The 23494-nt window shown below is 40.7% G+C and overlaps 3 protein-coding genes across 5 annotated transcripts in view; 1 reads left to right on the plus strand and 2 right to left on the minus strand.

Annotated features, from left to right (window-relative positions):
* Nucleotides 1-13613, plus strand: part of LOC307259872 (protein 4.1-like) — a 28917-nt gene extending 15304 nt beyond the window's left edge. For 2 of the 3 annotated variants that reach the window (XM_080039912.1, XM_080039913.1), the window contains exons 10-19: nt 3157-3356; nt 3659-3727; nt 3858-3905; nt 4581-4643; nt 5843-6016; nt 11530-11868; nt 12420-12542; nt 12787-12900; nt 12988-13068; nt 13337-13613. In XM_080039912.1, coding sequence (XP_079896038.1) covers nt 3157-3356; nt 3659-3727; nt 3858-3905; nt 4581-4643; nt 5843-6016; nt 11530-11868; nt 12420-12542; nt 12787-12900; nt 12988-13068; nt 13337-13366 — 1241 coding nt within the window. In that variant the 3' untranslated portion in view covers nt 13367-13613. Of the gene's footprint in view, nt 1-72; nt 259-1558; nt 1724-1890; nt 2092-2331; nt 2518-3156; nt 3357-3658; nt 3728-3857; nt 3906-4580; nt 4644-5842; nt 6017-11529; nt 11869-12419; nt 12543-12786; nt 12901-12987; nt 13069-13336 lie in introns of all 3 variants that reach the window. The other variant, XM_080039911.1, reaches the window with a different exon arrangement.
* Nucleotides 13614-15368: 1755 nt separating this feature from the next.
* LOC307259571 (casein kinase II subunit beta) lies at nt 15369-18016 on the minus strand. The gene is made up of 7 exons (XM_080039511.1): nt 17926-18016; nt 17477-17552; nt 16837-16939; nt 16628-16743; nt 16467-16542; nt 16181-16370; nt 15369-16019 (listed from the first exon to the last, which is right to left on the minus strand). The coding sequence occupies exons 2-7, from the start codon at nt 17546-17548 to the stop codon at nt 15929-15931; spliced, it is 648 nt and encodes a 215-aa protein (XP_079895637.1). The 5' UTR covers nt 17549-17552; nt 17926-18016; the 3' UTR covers nt 15369-15928.
* Nucleotides 18017-18373: 357 nt separating this feature from the next.
* LOC307259309 (allograft inflammatory factor 1-like) lies at nt 18374-19885 on the minus strand. Its single transcript, XM_080039106.1, has 6 exons — nt 19871-19885; nt 19679-19740; nt 19439-19505; nt 19288-19329; nt 19017-19182; nt 18374-18613 (listed from the first exon to the last, which is right to left on the minus strand). The coding sequence occupies exons 3-6, from the start codon at nt 19446-19448 to the stop codon at nt 18526-18528; spliced, it is 306 nt and encodes a 101-aa protein (XP_079895232.1). The 5' UTR covers nt 19449-19505; nt 19679-19740; nt 19871-19885; the 3' UTR covers nt 18374-18525.
* Nucleotides 19886-23494: the final 3609 nt, after the last annotated feature.

Genomic DNA, 23494 nt, shown 5'->3' on the forward strand with positions numbered 1-23494 from the left:
ATAAAATATTACATTTATTTGCATCATATTTGCATTAGATGTACTATACTTACCCATACATTTCTATGTTAGTTGCTGTGGTGAAGCGTACTGTGGATGTGGTGGCAGCTACTGAACCCAAACCAAAATTCATCATGGAAGACCTGAGGCCACCTGTGAGGTTGGTGGAGATTGAACCATCACCTCCAAGACAGGTGGACGATTACTGGTTTCTGCTATTTGACATCATCCGTGAAAAACCCTCTGTCACACCATCAGGTAACTTTTTAGTGTAAGAATGCTATTCTTATATGGTTATATGGTTCTTAAAGCTGGGAACACACCGCACTGGCCGCGCGGCGAGATTACATACAAAGTCAATGTACTAGCGCGTGGCCGCGCGTCCACCCAATAATCGGCGTCCAGCGGCGGGGGCTTGCGCGGCGCGTGGCCGCGCCTCATGAGAGGCGCGTGAATCGGGAGCGCGGCCATTAGCGGCGCATAGAAATTGTGTCATCGAAGGAGCGTGAATCGAAGGCTTGTGCGGCGAGCACGGCGCCGCAGAAAAACATGAAATTTTTCATCTTTTTCTGCAGCGCCGCCGGGCACCGCGCCTCCACAGCCAATCAGCGTTGAGATTGCCCGGTGGCGGTGGTCTGCAAGACGAGGTGGGCGTGTGGAGTGAGGACATCGGGCTTCCAATACATTCTGCAAATATGTGTAGGCTATTTTGCATCTGTTTAGCTGTTGGTTGTACTTTAGCCAAGGTAGCGCCGGTTAGCATAGTGAAACTCACCAAGCTGTGTGCTGTTCCTGAGGATAATATACCCAAACTTGACGGCGGTGTCCGTGTGGAATTCCAATATAGTACAGCGAAGAACCGGTGTTGTCCTCCGTCAGCCGGCACACTTTCACTTTCAGGTAGGCTGATGTTTGCCTTTATTTTTGCAGCTGAGCACACACTGCTGTTGTTAATGTGTTTAGTATGTTGCTGAATTGCTGTTAATGTGTATTTGCGATCGGGGTGCGTGTTCAGGCTGTTTTAATGATATTTGTGACAAGACTGCCGCTGGTTACACAGTGAACCTACATCTGTATTTTTTGGCACAGCTGGACCATGTTATTGTTGTTGTTGCACCGTAAGTGTGACGGGTCTGATCTCGGCGTCAGGAATATATGGCCCAATATGATCAAGCGGCGAGCCTCCTGCTGTCACGCGGCCAACCGCTACCTACGATGAGGCTGCGGTTGGCCGCGGCGGCGACTGCGGTGAACATGGCCCAATATGACCAAGCGGCGAACCTCCTGCATTCACGCGGCCAACCGCCGCAGGCGGCCAATGCGGTGTGTTCCCAGCTTAATGCTTTTGTCATGGGTACGCTCACCCAAGAACAACAGCTGGGTTATCTAAAACACTTGCGCTTTTGTCCAAAGGGGGTGCAAAAATTAACACAAACTGAAAGTTCCTTGGAGCCCCTTTAATCTGGACTCTGCTTTTCTTATTTACTTTAAACCTTAAAGAGCTATGGCAAAAATTCAATATTACATGTATATACTTACCCATACATTTCTATGTTAGCTGCTGTGGTGCAGCGTGATGTGGTGGCAGTCACTGAACCCAAACCAAAATTCATCATGGAAGAAGTAAGGCCAGCTGTGAGGTTGGTGGAGATTAAACCATCACCTCCTAGACAGGTGGACGATGACTGGTTTGTGCTGCTAGACGTCGCAGCAAAAGCGCCAGGTATTCTACTGTTTCATGTATGGCTCTTACTGTGAGATGGAATCAGAGAGAATAACAGTGTCCGCTTTGAAACTTGAAATGTCTATTATATATTGCTCGTTGTTCACAATATGTTTATGTGGAATTGGGTTCTGACTGAGCAGGCTTTTGTGTGTATCCCACGTCAGTGGATGAACGCATCCGTATGCAGCCAGAAGTAAGACAAGTGAAAGAATTTGCCGCCACAGAGCAGAGAACACGAATGAGAGTTACTATAGTGGAAGAGAGGTGGCAGCGGGAGAAGGAGGTTCAGCAGAAACCTCGTCCAGCAATGAGAAAGGTGGATGACAGTTGGTTTATTCTTCTGGATATGGCCACAAAGAAATCAGGTATAATCAAAATTACTTGGTCCAGCTTTACATACATTTACAAAAAAAAAATCTGTAACATTGCACAATTATTGTTTGATGTGTGACCTGTCCTTAATATGTTCTTTGTCTTCAGACTGAGCACTGATTTCATTTGTGATGAAGCCGTTTTACCCTAGATTCTGCAACTTCGGGTGTTTATATTTAATGTCATATTTAAAATTATTTCGACAATAATACTTGCTTGTGCATTTGTATTAGTACCTGAGCGTGTCCAAGCCCCAGCAGCGGTGAAAGCTCCTCCAATTGCTGTGGCCAAAAGAGGGATTGCTGTTCCCGATATCCGACGACCACAGTTTGAGAAACGGATCTTGGAAGAAAGACGAACATATACTCATGTCAATGATGATTGGTTTGTTCTGCTAGATGTTGGCCTCAAGGACTCAGGTATTTTCAACCTATGTGTTTTTTTATTTTTTTTTTGCAGATCAACTCATGGCCGCTCATTCTTGGCTCCACTAAACGCTTGTTAACATTTGCCGCCAGTTTACAGGATACACTGACTTCTCTCCACAAAGAGAATGTGTCCACAGATATCAATGTACATTCACAATCATTTAAGGACCTCTTGACTGGCTTTCTTAATCCCGGCATTTCACCACTTAAACCACATTGAGCTTTTGTAGCTCCTTGCTGACTAATATAATCTGCCTTTTGGATCCATCATCGGATCGCGACAAGAACTAATCCATGCTTTTGCTCTCATTCCACTTTGTGGACATTGGCTTCAGGCACACCTCAAGCATTGACTCGGTTTGTCCTTTTTAAAAGAGACTAAAGCTCACAAGGTACAGTATGCCTCTGCTGTGTGTACACTTATCTGATCACATCAAGGTAAGTATGATGTCGCCTCCGCTGTTTGCAAAGATGCACTATTGTGTGTTAGTGTATTTATACGTTTATGTGTTTCAATGTTTCTTACGTTCCAATGTAAAAAGTGTGCCTGTAACCTCATCGCCCATTACCCAATGCAATAAAATCCATTTCCTTCTATTCACTATTTCACTGTGTCTGGATTTGATCTAGTGGTGATCACACAGAGGAGCACCCGTCCCGTCAGCGCTCCGGTCTTCTCCCAGGCTGCCCTGGCCGAGGCGGGGATCCCCATGGCCCCATTCGATCTGCCCCAGACCTCCACTCCAATCAAGACCGGACGCCTGGAAGAGAGAAGGCTGGAGGTCACCGTGGAAGCTGTGGAGCCCTCAAAAACCGAAGCCGAGGATAAGGTATTCAAATGTACCAAAGTCATAAAAGTGTTTGAGCAGGAAGAATGTAGCATCATATATGCGTGCAAGCCATATGTCTGACAGGATAGCTAGTGCCTGTGAAAGATCGATACTTTTTTTTAATAATTTGTCCTCGTAGTGATTTCCTGGGTATTTCCTTTGTAGATAATAAGACCTCTAGAATATAAAGAAACTCTTATTTTTAACGTATTTGTTTCACCGTTAAAACATATGGTGAAGTTAGTACAGCAGAGAATGTTCTCAGTTACTGAGCCTACACTGTGTCTCTCTTGCTGCTGTAGCCAGCAGTGTGTAGGGACCAGAGAGAAGTTTACTCTTCACTGATATCCACCATCAATGGGGACATTCAGGTTAGTGTCAGACACTGGCCTCTTGCATGTCGTCCCTCAGAAGACTTTTTGTTTTGTCCAACATGGCTTCCATATGAGTGCACCACACAGAGGATGCTAACATGTGTCCCTCTCTCCTCCCCCGGGGTAGCACGAGACTGAGGCCGTGAGCACCGAGGTGGTGGTGCGAATGCGAAAGGTCAGATTCTTAGCCTGGTGTACGTTTTTCTGTAGCCATCTCTCCACCTCCATTCTGATGATATCGAGTATCTCATCCAAAAGACTAACTTCATCCTCTTCTCATGTTGTGCTTCCGTATGGCTAGGTCTTAAACTGAAATCAGGTTAGATGCACATACAGTATACTTTAAGAGGTAGAACAATGTAAGAATAGATTGAATAAGTAAAGAGCCAGGAACTGGTTTTTATAGAGTAATATGAGGAGAATGCTTGCTTCAAACTATGATCTAACACATGTAATTATAAAAGTTGAAAAGCATTCATCTCTTCTCATTGCTTGCTGTTGTTAACATTGGAATGCACACATGCATGATTATAGATTAACTGCACTTCACATTCCTGTCACTCCACCATTCTATATTTCTTTCTCATTATTAAAATTAAAATCTTAAGTCAGTCCTCTATAGAGTTCTAGGTTATTTAGCTTTTTAAGTACATATCAGTTTGGACCCTATGGTCACTTCGCCCCAAACGATTCTGCATGCAGACTCCTCGCATCTCTTTTTGTCTGTCGTGTTAACTCTGTGTCGTGACTTTTGTAACATGCATGTCCAAGGTGTGGCGGTTTTAACGCCAGCACACAGGGAAACTAAAAACAAACCCACACTCCTTTTTTTTCTTTTCATTTTTCACAGAAGAGAGCTAAGAAAATTGAGGGAGACTCAATTTATATGAGACATAGCCTTTTAATGTTGGAGGTTTGTATCCCTACTGCAGATGTCAGTCTCTTTCTGTATTTTCTTGCTCTTTGGCGCAACAGCTGTTTTAATATCACGCTTGCAAGTGGCATGATTCACACTTCTTCCATCATCGTATTCCATTCGCTTTTGATTACATAATAAATCTGTGTTGTTTGTGTGTGTGTGTGTGTGTGTGTGTTGGTGGCAATGTAACTCTAATCCAGTTGTTTCAGGAGAGTGCTGTTGAACTAGTCAGGATTTCATTTGTATTGGTATACACAAGCTTGTTGAGGATGCTGCTCTCCAAAGCATTCTTTTATTAAACTGTTCCTAATGATAACCTGGGATGTTGTTAATGAGCAAAGTGTAAAGCTAATTGGGGACAGCAATGGACTGGTTGTCATTCTTCAAGCCAGGATTCACAAGCAGCTCCATTTTGTAGATGTATTTACCACGCCATCAGTATTCTCCTGTTCCTGCTTTTCCTTGTTCTTTGTACGTTGCATAATTGCTAGCACTTTCTCAGCAGTTATGCAAACGTAATCTTTTGGTCATAAAAAGTAAATCAAAATAATTTTACATGTCTGCTGTTTATGGAGAAACACTTATCATTAAGTTGTTCTTTAGCACCACACTAAATCATGATTAGCATTCTGTTCAGAACCTTTTCTGCAGTATGTTTGGGTGTCAGTATCTTGCGGTTGTTAATAAAGATCAACTCGGTGCTAAATGTTGCCAAATCAGTGCTGCTGCAGTCCCTTTTGTTCATTTGTGTTAAATGAACAGGCTTTGTCTTTGGCAACTCGTACCTTGTCTGCACTACCATCACCAGTCCTGCTTTTTGATTTGCACCCTGTGTGTACTCAACGTGTTTCACTGAAAGCTTAAGGCTATATAATATGAAGTATGATCGATCCACGATGCTGTGCTGTATAATTTATAGCTCCCCATCTTAATCCTAAACTCCAAATAATAATCAACGTTGATTAATCAAGGAAGTGACTCCTTTGAATCTCCTCTGCCAGACATGATTTTCATTTTGAAAAGGAGTCGCTTATCATTTGTCCAGAATCCCTATTGTATGCTCCTTACCAATTAACCCTGCTTTTGCTTTGTTATTTAATCTGCCATTAATCAATCAAAGTGCACAGAAACAGCAGAAAGCATCACAATCTGACATGTTTTTATTTCCCGGCACGCCCTACATCCCCGTATAGGACTTTGAAAAGCCTCACGAGGACTTGCTCAAGCATCATGCCAGTGTCAGTGAGCTGAAGAGGAACTTCATGGAAGCCCTGCCGGAGAAGAGGCTCAGTGAGTGGGACAAGCGCCTGTCCACGCACTCTCCGTTCCGCACCCCTGGTATCAACGGCCAGTCTAGTGGAGACGGGGTAAGTCTACCACAGAAACCACTTGCCACCGAATCCATTTTTAGTTGATTTAACCCATTTCAAGTCTGTCAGTTCAGGAACTACAGCAAAAAAAGCAAATAATCCAATTTAAAATGAATTAGAAAAAATTGGTCATTAAGACTAACAATTCCTGAATAGAGCTGTTAAGCGGAAGTGGCGGAATTACGGGGCATGGGGCCTATCGGCTGAAAAAAAATGAATGGGAGTCTATGGAAAGTAATCTACTATTTTCTGGTCCCAGTCATTAAATGCCCTGGATTACATATATGTTTTGTATGGGTCTAAATGATAATTTTTCATGTGAAGAGTTTGACGGTATGTTGTATGATTATTCGTCTGACGGCTTTTGAAAAAATGTAACGAGAAAAACTACACGTCTTGTCGCCTCTGTGACGTCACCTCAACACATTCCCTCCACTTCTCGACTGACAGTGCTAATGCTAATGCTAATGGCTGGCGTGGACAACGCCAACAATCTCCCCACTCGAGAAATTGAAACTCTCCACATGTCCACTTGTGTAGTGGTTTTCGCCACGCTGAAGACTTTTGTCTTGTCATTGAAAGAAGGCGGTAAAGTGCATTAAAGACACAGCCATGTTTCTGAGCTAAGCGGGTGCGAGTGGTGGTGACGTATATCATAAGTGTCAAGAGCAGCGAAGAGCTGTAGTCCACAAAAGCGCTCTGCACAAAACCTGACCGTATCCAGCTTCTACTCGCTAAATTGTTCCATTCTTTTCACGAAAAAATACTATCTACATACCTGCAAACTCGTCGCTTTTCGGCGAAAATCGCCGTTTAGAATCAAAATATATGACCCACGTGAATCGTATAGATCCGAAGAGTTTTTGTTTTGGGGAGGGGGGGGGGGGTAGCGGCAGCTGCCAGAGAAGTCAGCCAGCGCTTCCCAGACTGGACTGTGTGGGCGAGTTACCGTAGTGTGAGACAAAGGAATATCGTTATCTTGGCAATAAAACATCTTTGGTAGACGTCATGAGTATTGTCCAATCAGCGTTCGCTGTGTGTTCAGACTTTAGAATTGGCTAAAAGTCTCAATCAAAGCCCTTTTGATAATAAAAAATAGAGGCTTTGATTAAACACTGTCAATGCTTCAGAGGTTAATGTAACAGCCTACTGAAACAGAAACTAACGGAGGGACGCAGCTCACTGTACAGTCCCTTTATTTAGTCGCGCTGTCAGTTTGCCGACATGGCTCTATGTTAGACTCGAGACATAGAAAAAGATCGCGGAAGCCGTTCCCGTCTCACTCGCTCACTGGGTCTCCCGGGTCCCGGTGATTTTCACCGTCACAGCGATCGACTCGCTGCTTTGCTGGGGCGGAGACTTTGTGTGAAGGTGATTTAACATCACGGTCGTAGACGAATGTTATAACTTTATGCTGCATAGTTTGCACTGCACTGTTGACCCACACAGGACTCTTAAGTGAAGCTGACAGTTTAATGAGCGCACATTGCAGAAATGAAGTGTCTGCAGTGCGCTCACAATCAGAGCCGACCGACAGACACCACCCCCCCCCCCCCCCCCAATTTATTTTTATTTTTTAGTTTGTGTGTTTGATATTAACATCATATTATTATATCATACAAAAAAATGAATACAATGTTTTGATCTAGATAGCCTAGTTAATAGCCCAATAATTTAATCAGTTCATCTGGGAGGTAATCCAAGTTTAACTGATCACGTCACGTTCACGTCCAGTGTGTATTGAGTTTATTTAAAAACATTTGGAAATGGGGCTCAGATGCCCATGCACTGTATAACCTATTTCAGCCTCGTCTGTGGAAAAAAAGATAGCTGGACAACAGAGTTCTTCTGCTTCATTCCTCTCACTGCATTTAAATGTATTCAATATATTACAGAGAAATATGTCCCATAAAAGAAAAAGAGCACCAAGCCCAACCCAGAGGACCCTGCATAATATTTTATTTTAAATTAACATTTTAATGGAAAATCCAAGAAGCTTCTAATTCATCCGACCCAGTGTCTCCAAATTATTTGTTCACACAAAATTCCTCAGATTTAGCCTCTTAATTTCCCTCTCAAAGTGCACCAGATTCATGCATTTCACTTTAAAAAGTTTAAAAAAAATCTCCCGGGGGGCATACCCCCGGATCCCCCTAGGAGGGTCAGGATCTCAGCTGGCTATTATTTTCACCCAGCTGGACATTGGAGGCAATAGTGGAGAACTCTGGTTGTGTGAATGATATTTAACAATAGCCAATCGTTTGGACAGCGAAAAACACCCGACCCCCCTAGAAGGGACGGGTGTTTGTCACCTTTTTCACCTCCTATGAGTTTGCAGGTCTGTATCTAAATCCATACAAAACATATGTGTAATCGAAGGCATTTCATGACTGGGACCAGAAAATAATACATTTCTTTCCATTGACTACCGTTGTAATTTTTCGAGCCGATAGGCCCCATGCCCCGGAAGTAAGGGACTTCCGCTTAACAGCTCTATTGACCTGGTTGCTGTATTTATATGTTCGTCATCACATTTGTTTTCCATGGCTCTGCATTCAGCACTGCACTTGTGTGAACAGTGTGCATGGATGAGTAAGAACCTGGAATTCTTGCTAAGGTCTTGTGTTTGATTATTTTTTACAAAATGTCATTGCTGCATTCAGTCTGATTCACATTATGCATATCTTCAAACAAATGAAACTGACTGAAGAGGGGATCAGGGTCTCCTACAGTTTGCAGTGAAATGGATTGTCTGAATGCATGTACAGACCTATTCAAGGCAAAGGCATGTGTATGAAGAATGCAGTTGGACTTGGTTGAATAGGGTCTGTGCTTTAAGACTAATGTGGCTGAGGCATCTTTTGGGACAGGTTGTCCACTCCGAGAACTCACTTTGGTTCATCTTATCTGCACTGGATGCCTGTGAACCCTGACATGTTTGTATTGCATGACTGACCGACCTGACATTAAAAGTTTTATTTGCATGAGTCAGGGTTGACATTTTCGCGACTTTGTTTTTTGCACGTATTGACATTAAGCAGAATGGACCTTTACCCCTCTCCTCTGTCCCCTTCCACATTGCAGAGCGTTCCTTCTGCTTTTAACACTTTCCTTTTAACACTGCTTTAACCTTTTCCTCTTTTGGCTGCTGCTTTCTCTGAGCCTTGGCCTATTTTTCCACAAATAGACAAAACGTCATTCACAGTTGTTGTTTTTGAACCTATATTACTAAATAATTTCACTACGATAGCATCCCAGAGCAAAACTTACATTATATAATTGCATCATTATGAGTATATCCTTATTTATTTCAGTGGAATTAACAAACCCCCAATATGCCAGAGTGCTGTCACATGGATCAACAGGGTTTATTCTTCAGGCCTTTCGGAGAGACATTAACTCAACTGCACCAGAAACACAGATGCAAAGCACTTTTACACAGGGAGAGAACTGCCTCCAACTACATTATAATGTCAAGAGGCATTACAGTTAAACTGCAATCAAAGCAAAGCAACACTGACAGCTCGGGTGGTCGTAGTGAGAGGGCCAATCACAACACATTTACAAAATATTTGATGTAAGCAGTATGACAGCAACATGATACTGGTCAAATGTTGTCTGCATCATGGAGGGGACACACACTGCCAGTTTGTCCTTCTACTTTAACTTCCCCCATACAGTGAGGAAAAACATTCATATTGACATGCAGCAACAGAATTGGTCCCGCTAGTGCTAATGGACTAAAATGAGGAGTCTTAATTAATAATACACTGCTGCATGTTGTCCAGATACCAGCTACATTATTTAAGCTTCTTATATGATGAACCAATATCACAGCTTAAAGTTCATTCAGATTAGTTTTTTTAACTTAAAACATGATGCCCCAAGTGTGAATGACCTTCTGTCTTTTCAAAGAAAGTGAATCTTTGGACATGGGGAAAAAAAGCATGTTAAAATGCATGTGGAAATTTCCATGCTTTGGACAAAACAAATACTCTCTAAATGACCTTTTCTGTTTGAAAGGAAAGAAAGCATTATTCATTCTGTTACACCAGAATTCTATGTTTTTTTCAATTAGAAGTTATTGCCCAACTTTTACAAGTTCAGTTCATTTTTCCGACCATTGCAAAAACATTTCAAAGCTCCTCCCTCTCATCTCTCCTCCCTCCTCCTCCCCCCTTCAGTTTGTCATCCGCCTCCCTCGCGGCCCCCTGCTAGACTTCTACTCCAAACGCAGCTGAGGGGCCGTCTCGACACTGCGGAAAAATCCCACACAGGTGTGAGTGTGACCGGTGGAGACAGCACCATCGTCTCTAGCTTTCTCTTCTCCACCTCCTCCTTCCTTCCTTCAACATCACTTCTTCATCTCTCATCCTCTGCTCCACTAGAGAAGCTGCCCTTTTTTTTCTTTCTTTTTTTGTTCTGGCCTCTGAAGAAGACTTTTATTTCCTAGTGTTTCCCACTGCAGCGCACTTGACCTGCTTTTCTCCAAAGACTGGTTAGGACTGGAAAAGGGGACAATCGAACCACATATAATTTGCATTTTCTGCAATGTCTTTTAACTTCAAATTAACCAGCAATACCTTACACCAACTGACTTTTTATCTGGAGGTTTTTAATATTTGACCATATCATGTTGAGCCTGGCTTTGTACACACTTTGAGGTATATTTCCATTGTTGGTTTGTCTTTGGATAAGCTGATCACTGTGATGTGATTTTTTTGGGATATTTTAACTTTTTCCCTGAACACACATGAAGTAAGCACTGGGCTATGTTACTCGAACATGTATCTTATTTATTGTCACAATATAGTATATCCTGTTATGGGAAAACCTTGAGGCAGCTTAATTGTTATACTTATTAACCTGTTTTTCCTTCAAGAGTGTTTGGCGTGGCAGTATGTAGCAACTGCCTTGTTGCATGACGTTTTGACAATCAACTATGACCAAAGAATAAAAGTCATTCCATATACATTTCATTTGATTGTTTGTTCCTTCAAGGATGATTCATTATTATCTTCTTTGTTTGTCTATCAAAAGTAGTACACGTGGCATTTCTTTTTTGTTCTCCCTCTCTATTGAAAGAAAATTTAAGAAAAAAACCCATTTAATTCTAACGGGTACTGAATTGTATTCATGGATGAAATAAACAATATGGAGCAATACCATCTGTATCCAATATATCTTATGTGGTAACCTAAACCTACTATAGCATGTGTCATGGGGGACTCAGTAAAGGAAAGGGTACATGGTCTGAAATATTGTTATGTGTCACTAAAACAGCGTAAATTTCATATAAAGTTTAATATAATCCAAAACAAATTATCTTTCTACAGAGATGTACAACCTCACAGAATGGATACTGTACATACGAGATCCATAGTTAATTTTTGTATTTTACATGCGTGCATTATACTCATTTACTATGTTAATGACTTATTTTTACATATCATGTCATTAGGAAATACTTACCCATGATCCCATAGTGACTATGTTATGTCCTTTTTTAGAGGGTGTGCATTAGTCCATTTTGCAATGGTTCAGAGACAAAGACTGCACATGTGGAAACCTGCAGCGATGTGGGCTTTTCAGGCTCACCAAGTCCCACTGTGAGCCACAACAGTGATGGTGTGGAAGCCCTCGCCGGTGCTCCACTTGAGGAAGAGTCATGTGATCAGGAAGAGGTTGTAGTCTTTGAGAGCTCCTTGTGGCCCATCATAGAGGTGGAGGTTGCACAGCTGACTCCCTCCCTCCACCCCTGCCTTAAAGCGATAGACGAAAGCCAGGAGGAAGAAGGATCAGATACGGAAGTCACGAGCGATGGTCCACAGGTCATACGCTGCTTCCAGGTAGCCTCAGTCTTGACCCCGCCTCCTCAGGGTGATGCTGATTGATTCTGTCTCTGCTTGGGTTTCAAGGCTGCCACACCCTGCTCACTTCTTTGCAGCACCATTACAAATCAGATTCCGTAACAGTAGTGTTATTAAGTCCGGTGTGAATTCTGCCTTTCATATTTTAAAATTGGTTGCTGAGGTGTTGCACAGTGGTGTGCTGAGTTCTAAAACTATGGTGATGGGTCGCTGTGACACATTCTTCTCTGCCTCAAATGACATTGTCTTTTTACTTTTATCATGTTTCACAATCCACTCTATGTTTTGATATTTTCTTTTCACCTATTTATATTATTGTAGTTGGTGGTGGGGAAGCAAAGTAGCAAGATTAATCTGTTTGTCCAACTATCTTTATTGAAACAAAATGTGGTGAGTAAGGAGCTGCTGTGGTGAAAATCAATCCTTACAATTGCATTTGAAGGTGCATGGTGTGAAACAAATTGGTTTGCTGTGAGGTTCAAATTGTGTGGTTAAAACAGCCACTCATGGGGCTATGCTCCCATCCACAGCCCCCTCTGGTGCAGACCCAGACAGTCACCATCACAGCTGCCTCCAACTCCTTACCCAGTGGCATCTCCACCACAGAGGTCCCTGTCGTCCAGACCAAGACCTTCATCTATGAGTCTTCAAAGGTAGGGGCTCCAGCACCTGCTCAGCCCAGATCTGTCTCAGCCATTGACATAGCAGTTTGGGATGGAGGAGATATTCGAATTTTTAGAGCATGCATGTCTGGAAGGACCAGGCCCAGGGACTTCAGAATTAGCATGAAGCAGCACTGCTAACCTTACCTTCCTTGGCTGAAGTTCAGGGCCACATTATCTAAAAAGTGATTATCACTCTACCTTTTTTATTTATTTTTGTCTCTTTCTCCCCCAGGTGACAGATGACGGGACAGATGACAATGATGGCACAGCTGTGTCCAGCTCCAAGACTGTGGCCTCAGAGACCAGCAGTGGCACCACAGTCACCACTACCACTCACATCTCAAAGGTCGGCAGTACTCCTTGGTTTCATTTATTTAGTTTTACCTTATGTGCTGCCTAGTTATGTTTTTTTTTCTTTCTTCCCCTGTACCAGGTAGTGAAAAGTGGATCCACGGAGGCTCGAGTGGAGAAAAGAATCGTCATAACTGCAGACTCTGACTTTGACCAAGATCAGGTAAAAACTCTCTCTGCCTATGACACAAACTGGATAGAATGTTTTAGGAATAGTTTGAAAAATCTTGCTTTGTTTCCTGAGAGATGGATGAAAAACATCGATAACATTCACTTGTATCTAGTCGATATGTAGCTAACGCCAACAGAAGGTTAGCTCAGCACAAAACCTGAAATCTGAGAAAAAGACAGCTAGCCTTTTTCTAGGGATAGTATGATTGTATTACTTCATATTAAGACTCATACAAGTGCACAAAATGTCTATCTTGCAGGAAAAAGATGGCGGAGCATCAGCATTGTAACCGTCTCTCCACCGCCGACATCCGTTCATCAGAGTGCAGCACTCGACACACAGTGACCAGCTCTATCTGCGCACACATGTCCACAAAGTAATCTCCCATTAATCTGCACCTCAAACGAGCGATGACTGAGTAGTTAAATCTGAGTAGATCCTCTTTGTTTTCAGTTGAGCTGTTCAGTGTAGGTAGAGGAGGGCTGCACAGTGCTCCATGTTGATCAAATCTCATTCAGGTGTTTAAAAAAACCATAGCAAATACTTTTAGTTGGGGTGGGGGGGGGGGGCATTTTCAGTTGAGGGATCTCAGTTGTGTTTGCTTTTAAACGCTTTTATTTTCTTAGTGGTTTTTACATTATTGATTTTATACAATTGCACTGTTTCCATACTAGTTTAGACGCCTTATCAGCATGTTTTCTCCTTGGTGCTGCTAGGGGATCATTAAGACTACATTCAAGGGAACACCCTGTTTTTGTCGTTGTTTACTTGTCTATTTAATTCAGGAGTGAAATGTATTTGAAATGAAACGACATACCTCGCATCAATATGTGAACAAAGATGTTCTGTGCTCAAATTTGGACAGGTTTGGCTTTGTTCACTGCTCAGGTACAAAAAAAACACGAGATATTTTCTTCCCTAACCAGCCAAGAACCAGTAGCCTACACGTTATTGTAAAGTTTGAATTCAAAATTGATCTATTTTAAAATATTTCTCTATTTTACAGAATAAATGCTTTTATAGGATTTGTACAAGTTTGAAGTTTTTTAAGTTATTCATATCCATCTGCTCATTAAGTTCTTGGTTACCATTGTGCTGTTTACTGAATCTTTGAGGTCCCTATTTAAGACCTGTTTTACCTGCCTGACACCCTGAATCATTCTTATTTGTTTCTTCTCGTAGTCCACCAACTTTTATTAAACTTGTCACAATTTACATACCACAATGGAGTGCTTCCCTCGGCCCTATGTTTGGTTCAGTAGCATAGAAGTCATAATTGCTTTGAATATATTTGGTTGATAAGAAAAAGTTTTACAAGCTTTGGTCTGTTTATCTCAGGTTTTGATATTCTTTGTAAGACTTAAGACCTCCAAATGATTGTATGAGGAATTTCCATATATGTATATCCATCCCCACTTTAAATGTACATTTATGTTCAGCCAAGTGAGGTCAATAAATACAAAGCTCTGTCAAAGCAACCATGTGTAAGAGGTGAAGGCAGCTCTCCAAGTGTATGTGGGTTTTTTTCCTCATAGGAGCACAAGCTGTCTTTTTTTTACATGTTCTACTATACAGTAATTTATTTGTAAAGTAGGAAGCTTCTCATGTGATTTGATGTACTGTGATGTTTCAACACGAGCTGTTTTTCCAGGCTTCCGCTAGAGATGACACCATGTTAAATATTGCATTCTTTATCAACCAAGTTTGTAAAGCCTTTTTACCACATAGTCTTAGTAGATTGCTCTCTGTACTTTTCCATAGAAGAGAAAAAGCTTAAAATATACAAATCCCTTTTCTAGATAGCATGTTTGTTAGCAAACCTTTCTTAACCCAAGAAGAAGCCATTGGTATTGTAGCTACATGGGAATACAACAGAAACCTCTCCTGGAAGAACATGTAGAAATTCACATTAAGAAATTAGTTTTTAGACAATTGAATATGTTGTTGCTTTGTGACTTATCCCTGTCTTTTTATGAAAAAATAAAATATGCATAATTTTGCATTGTGTTAGGCTGTCTGTGAAGCACGTAACTTCAAGTATGAAAGCTTGCGAATAAATAAATATTTAATGCGTGTTCCACAGTAGATGTTGCTTTTGCATGTTCAATGAACACCAAACTCTTATGAGAAAACATTTGTTTAGATTGTAGTGCCGTAATGTTAAAATGAGGAAACAAAAAATATGGGATTAACTGGAAATATTGTTTGTTGCCAATACAATCAACTACATACATTGCCACTGAATTAAAGGAAAATGAACAAAATAATGAAATTAAAATAAAATTCCAAGGTCCAGTTTAAATAAGTTTTTCATTTTATACCTTTCATGGAAATAGCACCTGATCACATCAAAACATATTTCCGTTTCAAAATAAAATCCTTCATTTTAACAATACAATTGTATGAACATTCCATTATCTGCTCTGCAGCACAGGTTAATGATTGGATGCAATTTGAGTGTTAACGTTTAAAAGTATTGACCGACTATCATGGATAAGGCAAACATTTTACATTCAATCACCTTTAACTGAGCCATAGTGCACTCTGTAGCACTCATTGTCACTGTTTTAGAGAACCAGCACTGAGATGTGAAACGATGGACTGATATCAATTAAGGTTGAACACTGTATTGGGAGATTGGCCCTCTGTGAATAATTACATGTTTTAATACAGAAAAATGTACCTGCTCAACCGTATCAGTGTTTTACTAAATGAGAGGAAAAATGTCTGAATTGTCTCAACAGAGTGTGAGGAACAATACAGGCATTCATTGGGACTATATAATCCATTGTTTCAAAGAAGTAGTAAATAACAAAGTCTTTGAGTCCACTGTGTTCAACGAAGCAGAGTTCTAGCGAATTGTCTTGACTGGGCTCTTGAAACTCGAAGCAGCCTGAAGTTGGAGTTGATAGGCCATTGGGTGAATCTTGAATCCATATAGCCTGAAAAAAAAAGCAATAATACATGAAATGAAATCCTGGATAGAAATGATCCAGTCCTACTGAGGTCCAAGGCAAATTTGTCAGCAAACCCATAAAACATTTCTAATAAAAACAGGCTAATGTCATCATTAAATAACAAAACCATGTGATATCAAACGCACCTTGGCACAAACTGGTTGGCTGGTCGCTTTGGACGATACTCTGGGTGCACCATGAATAGCATATGAGGGAACCCTGTCCCAAAATAGGCTCCATCTGTGTGGTGGTGTCTGGAAGATTTGGGGGTGTAAACATCCATGCATTTAGGGCAGTACAGCTTCACCATTGCTTCTCCAGGGATGTCTGACAGACCTACATCAGAGGAAAAGACGGGGGATAGATGAGTTCGTCTTGAAAGGTCATAAGTAAAGCATGGGTTTGGTGTAAGGGAGAATGTACCCGACTTACCAATAGGAAGCATCGGCTGATTCTCGCAATAGACTCTGGGGCAGTAGCCAAAGTCCCCTTGTTGATACTTTTCCAACTACGGAGAACACCATGTTTAGAAATCAATGTTGATTCTTGGCAGAAGGCATGTAAGAATTTGCAGTTATTAAGCAACAGCTTACCATCTGTGCAATGCCTCTGTTTGTGAGGATGTAACGTGCATGTATGAGCCCGTAGAGCATCTCTGCAGCCTGCTCTATCAAGTCACTCTGATTAGGGTTATCTTCCAGTTCCTCATCTGTCAAATGAAAGTGATTTAGGCGGTCAAACTGTTGACTCTGCTTTATTTCATTTCATGTAGGAACTGCTGCATTCTTGCTATTCTTCTCACCTGGCTCCAGGTCAAGAATCATGTCCAAGGCCTGGCGATAGTGAGGCACCTGCTCATTCAAACCCGTCAGGTTGAACTTGTCCTGTATGTAGTCTTCATCAACCTGTAACACACCATGACAAGCCCTTAACGTCATTGGTTACTGTTGAAACGGCACGCTGAGGTGGAAGCGTTGCATAAGAGCTTAAGGAGATTTACTTAGATGCTGTCAATAAAGAAAGCAATGACTTAAAATTAGAAGTGGCTTGTGTGAGTGCTAATCGATCATATTACTGACTAGCAAAAAGATTACGATTTTTTTATGAAAGTTCTACAGGAATGTGTTCAAAGCATTAAAAAAAAGATTAAAAAGGTACAAAGTAGGCTACAGCTGTTTGTCATTTAAATCACAAGATGAGTGTTTGTTTTGATAGAGGTGTCAGTGACTGCTGGATGTCAGTATGACTGTTCAGCAGTCTGACAGCCTTCGGGAAGATCATGTTCAACAAACTCAAACAAAAAACTGCAGTCTGAGTTTTTCATCAGTAAACCTGTGAATTAATGATACTTTCTCTTTGTGCATAATGCAATTGGGAGGCAAGTTCAAATCGAGTTTCCAATCTAAACTCAGACCCAGTTTAGGATCATCCGGGGGACTGACCTCACAGAAGAACTCATTCCCTCTCAGGCCACAAAACCAGGATATCCAGGAGACCTCCTCTGAGCTGCTCATCCTCCTGACAAAAACCAAAAACACATTTCAGTCAACATCTCAACTGGTTAGCTAACAGCTCAACACCGACAGTTCAAATTCCTGATATGTTAACATTACGAACAAAAATCTAACCTATAACGCTAGCTTCAGGTGAAACAAACGAAAGCAGTTATCTCGGGGGAAATTTGATTTTATTGGAGCCTATGTAATGTAACTTCAGTTTGCGTCTATATCCTTGGAACTACACGTTAGCTCTTACTTACACGCTAGCTTTCTTTCTTTAGAGTTGCCACGTATAACAGATAGTGCGGAAATTAATGATTGGGACTGCAATATAGGCTACTGTCTCTCGCGTGCATGTAAGTAAGTTCACAGAAAGTCACTTTGTTACTCACCCTTTTTTATTTTTGTTAACACATCAACTAGCAAGCTTAGCTAGCTGGTGGCTGGTTTATCCTCTCTTCCTGGATGACATACACGTCTTCCGTCCATCCAATTTTCAAAATAAAGGTCCTCAGGATGTGCCTATGTTGTCACCACACACTAACACAGTAAAAGTAATGTGTCTAAAATCTTGAATTTTTGATTGAACCCCATATAAGTAAATACAGGAGAAAAATTAAAAATATTTTCATTAATTTTTTTTATTAATCATTAGGTGACATGGAATTCATGATTGTTTCGATTTTAAATATTGTAATATAAAAAAATGCCAAAAATAGGCCTATGAAACACAGAGATATTCCTAGATCACCCATGCAGACTGCATTCTTAGCTTATAGAATTGTTTGTATTAAGCAACTAAAGCAACTGCTACGAGGAAGTTATAACAGCTATGTGTCTATTGCTGTTACAAAGGATTTAGTTGCCTACAATGTTGGAAATCTACCTGTGGTCATAATCATGCAAGACAAAATACTCAACACTATAGATGGTTTTAAATCTGAAATAAAATTCACTATGGTAGTCAATCCCTGTTGAGATGAAGAGCTCCTTCAAGGCAGGTCTGAAAAGGTTTTGCGACGAGGTGGCTCGTTATCTTCAGGCTCCTGCTCCTTTCCCATGCCTTCAAACATCAAGATCCTAAAATGGACCAAATAATACATGTCAGCTGCTGTAGGCTACAAGACACTACTGAAAACTTGTTAACTTTAGACAGTAGAGGAGCGTAATTTCTTTCTTTTTTAATCATCAGACTTCTGAGGCACTTCGATCTACAACAATGTTTTTCATACTGTTAGAATATTTGAATTTTTTAGTTTTTCAGGTCTTTATTTATTAATGAAGATGGAGATGCATATTGATTATTGGTACCAAATAGGTAGAATGGTCTTGTAAATTTAGACGCTAATAAGGCCATCAACATTACTGCTAACAAACACATTTACAGTGTCCACATATTCATTTTATAATCATTTGGGCAAGTAATCCCCCTTTAACCCTAATCCACAAGTGACCCAATTTTGGATCTCAATCCATTACTTACAGTTTCAGAATAGCATTTCTTTTTCCCAGCATCATTTTCAGGAAGTCATTGTAACTGATTGTTTCTTTCGATGTCCCTCCAACCACCTCTGACATCATCTTTTTCAGCTCTAGATGAGTCTTGGCCACTCCAAGTTTCTCCAGCATTCGTTTTAACCCCATTATATCTATTGAAAAAAATGAATGTTCAAAGAATTTAAATGAGTGAAAAAGTGCTTTTATATTAATAATCTGTGAAGACAGCCTTCTACTGAGTCACTAAGGATTTTTACCTATGTCTCCTTTGTCGTTATGATCGAACTCCATGTATTTCTCTGTAAAACAAGCAGATGTAGGCTTAAGCTTTTTCCAAAATGTATGAGTGTGCAATAAATGATAAAACACCATTCACTGAGGAGTGATTGGACACCCCGGGACACTCACTTTTAAACATTTCAAGCTTTGAGCTAAGGTCTTCCTCTTCTGCATACTGCGGATCTGAGAGCAACGCCTGTGGGTGGAGAGAAAATAAATAATACCAATAAATCTGACATATTGTTATTATTATCACACATTTCATGTTATTGTTTTTCAAACCCGCTAGTAGAAAAACCATACAAACAGCCTCTTGTCTGCATTGTGACCTGATGACTCGGCCTATAAAAACAATATATTTCAACTCACCTCATTGATTGAGTTCAGTTTTTCTTCCTGTTGAGACTTGAGAAGTCCAAATGCTTTACCTCCTGGGAAAAACAAACACCAAACCCACCAATAATCCACTAGATAATTGCATTTTATTTTATTAACTTCATATGAGACAATATCAAGCTAATCAAATGACAAACAGATATAGTGGTCAAAATGGAAACTAACCTTGAGCGCGGTCCATTTCCGTGCACATGAGCTGAGAGCCTGTGAAAGCAACACAGAGAGTATGAAAAGCTATGTTGGTGTTTCAATAAATTGTGATTGAAGAGGAAGTGGAGTGACAAAGTTTCAGTTAGCTTTTTGTGATGTTCCTCTGTAGTATTTATGGCTGTGGTAAACATAGGTCGACTTTATGCTGTCTGTATTTCACATGAAATACAAGGAAACAGCTCTGCTGTATGGCTCATCAAAAAAGTGAAGCATCTCAACTAGTTTAGAAATAAGCTGACATTTAATTAGGGAAGCAAGAGTGTTTCTGTAAGAAGAACTGTCTCTTTGAAAACAGTGAGTGAAACGTAGGCACATTACTCTGCAGTTATACGTGTGCTAATGATTCATGTAACAAAAACAAGATTTGGCTACATACTTATTTTTTTTCTATAAATGTATATTATTCAGGAAAAGAGAGCGAATTTCTCTTTTGTAGGAGTGCCACATTCAAGCTCACATGGTTTCACACATTCACACCTATAGAGCAGCACCAGTCAGGACTTTCAGCCACGAAGCAGTCCCACCTGGGCAGTCGGGAGTTAAATGTCTGGCTCAAGGGCACCTCGGTGGTGATGATAAAGGGGGGGAAGGAAACAACCTCCCTTTCCTTTTCCCTACTAACATTTAAACGTGAGCTCAGTACTCAATACTCAATGGACTCCAACATGGGTTCTCATGTCCATTTAATCAGTTTGATGTAATGTTTCGTCATGGCCACATGGGGGCTCTATTGGCCACATAATTGGATACACAAGAAGAAAGTTTGACTGAGGGTAGTTTCATGTTGAGATGTTAGTGTGACAGAGAACTGAGAATAGTTGTAGACAAAAAAACATCTACAAGAGAACCAGTTCTGGTGTCTTCACTTGGCTGCATTACCTTGAAAATGGCACAGTTCTTCCCACAGGGTCTCCTGTTAGTAATTCTTTCAATAGTCATATCAGAGTGCAGTGGTGAGTAGGTCTCTGATTATTTTCTTTACCAGATTCATCCATGTATGTTGTGAATGTATGTATTGTTAAGTATTCGGTATATATAAACTGTGACTGTGTTTGTAACTAAAACGTGGCACACCACTACCTATACTGTAATACTATTATTTAAACATTTGCCATGCATTGTGAAACCTTGAATGATCCAACTCATAGTTCTGACACTGAATGTTTCAGTGTTCATTATCTGAAAACCCTAGTCCTGATCCTCAAACAGATTTTAATAACTAAATTTGTTTTGAATCATTTTAAAGACGTTTCACCAGTGATTGAGCCCGTGCATGGTTTTCAAGGAGACGACGTAGCACTGCCTTGTTTTATTTCTAATGTGACTGACCCAAAGGGCTGCCTCAGAGTCAAGTTGGTAAAGTATGCCACAGATGCCACTCAAATGAAGGTTATTTTCGCCTGGCCTAAAACATCCAAATACCCAGATGCTAAACGTGTGAAATGGCAAACTGATGGAAATGGACCAATGCAACTCTTTCTGACAACATTACAAAAATCTGATGAGGGACTGTACGGATGTGAATTCTGGCGAGGCTGGGACGTTCTTTGCAAAAACATATCCCTAAAAGTAAAAGGTAAGATTGCACATTTTATAATCCCAGTTGTCACTCTATTGCAAATAATTCATGTATCACGTAAATATTCCCTCTTTCAGACTGCAAAACCTCTGAACCAGTGAAGGCAGTGCCCAGCACGCCTGTCCACCTGAACTGCCCAGTTGACACAATGTCAGGACAACCAGGACCACAAAATGTCTCCTGGGTAAAGCTGAAAGGAAGCAACCCTGTAGCCGTCAACTCTAAAAGGGTTGAGATGAATGGGACCTCATTGGCTATCCAGTCTGTGACTAACACAGACAGTGGTTGGTACAGATGTAACTACATGCTTGGACAAACTCAGTGCTGCTTTGACATCAATCTACTTGTCGGCCTACAGGGTAAGATTTGAAACAATTTGCTATCTTCACTGACAAGAAATGCTATTAATAGTATTACTCCCTATAACTGATTTTTTTTCTATTTCCTTTATGAAGAGGAACATGTTGTCGTCGTGGCCACAGTGGTTCCAGGTATTGCATCAAAAGCTCAGATTTTTGTTAGATTTTGCATAATATTAATAGTGATCTCCTGTTAAGTGTGACGTTGTGGTTGTTTTACGTGGCCTTCCTGTCTTCCTTTAGCTTTAACAACCAGTGAGGTCATCCAGAAAACCATGCAGGAGGGGAGCAGTAGGGCACTTGGAAAAGTTGTGGCTTCAGTCATTACTGGAACAGTTGCAATGGCAGCACTGATAGGACTATTTGTTTACCGCAGACATACCAGAGTCCAGAGGCACCCAGCAGGTTTGATCCATCACTGAAGCTTTTTTTAATATATATATTGAAAGCAATGCAGTGCAGTGGAGTGTAACCATATCTTAGTGTCCTCTTGTTGTCAATCAGGCACTCTTGCAGAGTCTATCGATGGCTATGAGATTGTGGGTCTGATATCTACACTTTCCCATGGTGAGCACCATTTTTATTTTCTCACTACCTTATTCTTATTCTAGCCACAGAATGACCCCATCTGCTTTGTTTACCACTTCCCTGAAAACCTTTAAATCTCACAGATCCTGCCAACAGTCTATACAACCAACAATCCCAGGATGACAGCTTGTGTACTTGTAAGTAATACTAATGCTATAAAACCATAACGAATTATATTTAAATTCTCCCAATATAAACCAAATGACTGAATTGTCTCTTCTCCATTGCAGTTCATTATTAGTCATTTTCAATCTGCTGAAGAGAAAAAAAGAAGAATAGCCTCCTTACTGCATGGATCTGGATTGCCTGCTTACGTATATGCATTCAAATATATTTACGAATGTGGAAAGTGTTTGAGTTTGTCGTGTGAAGAATGACAGTGATTAATATTGAGCAACATGGAATATTTGTTTTCATACTGCTGAAAAGCCTTTTCCTTCTTACCCGGTTTGTTTTAATCTATCTAATCATCTGTATTTGACTAAAAGAAATAAGGCAACATTTAAAATGTAATTTTTCAATAAAATCTTTTTAATTTTTAGTACATGATGGCTGAGATAACTGACTGTATTAAGGTTATTTTTGAGGTCGAGCTAAAAAAACACATACTTTTATTTGGTTCTAGTTTACAGCATGTAGCAGATCATAAAAAGAACTGTCACTCGTGGCGACCGGTTCCTTTTTGGGTCATCGTGGCTGGTGTAGTTCCTCATTATGAGGCCTCCAGAATGATCTCATGAGTCTGTGAGGAGGAATAGTGGAGTTAGTAGTAAGTTGTGTTTACTCCTCAGGTACATGAAGAGTCCAGCAGCTATACATATCAGGGGGCCTAAAGGAAGCGCTATCCATGCAAGTGCGTGCACAGCTGTATAAAGGGTCAATTATTATCTTTTCCAAAACAAAACACACAAGGGTGCACTCTGTCTCATGTTTGGGTTTGATTTCCAAGAAAGGCTACACCAGCATTTTGCATACAAGTTTACGGTTAAGGGTGCACTACTTCTTTGTTGCCATCACCTCACCCTCACTATGCACAAAACAGGAACATTCATC

Source organism: Ammodytes marinus (assembly GCF_949987685.1).
Source record: "Ammodytes marinus genome assembly, chromosome: 13".
Lineage (NCBI taxonomy): Eukaryota > Metazoa > Chordata > Actinopteri > Uranoscopiformes > Ammodytidae > Ammodytes > Ammodytes marinus.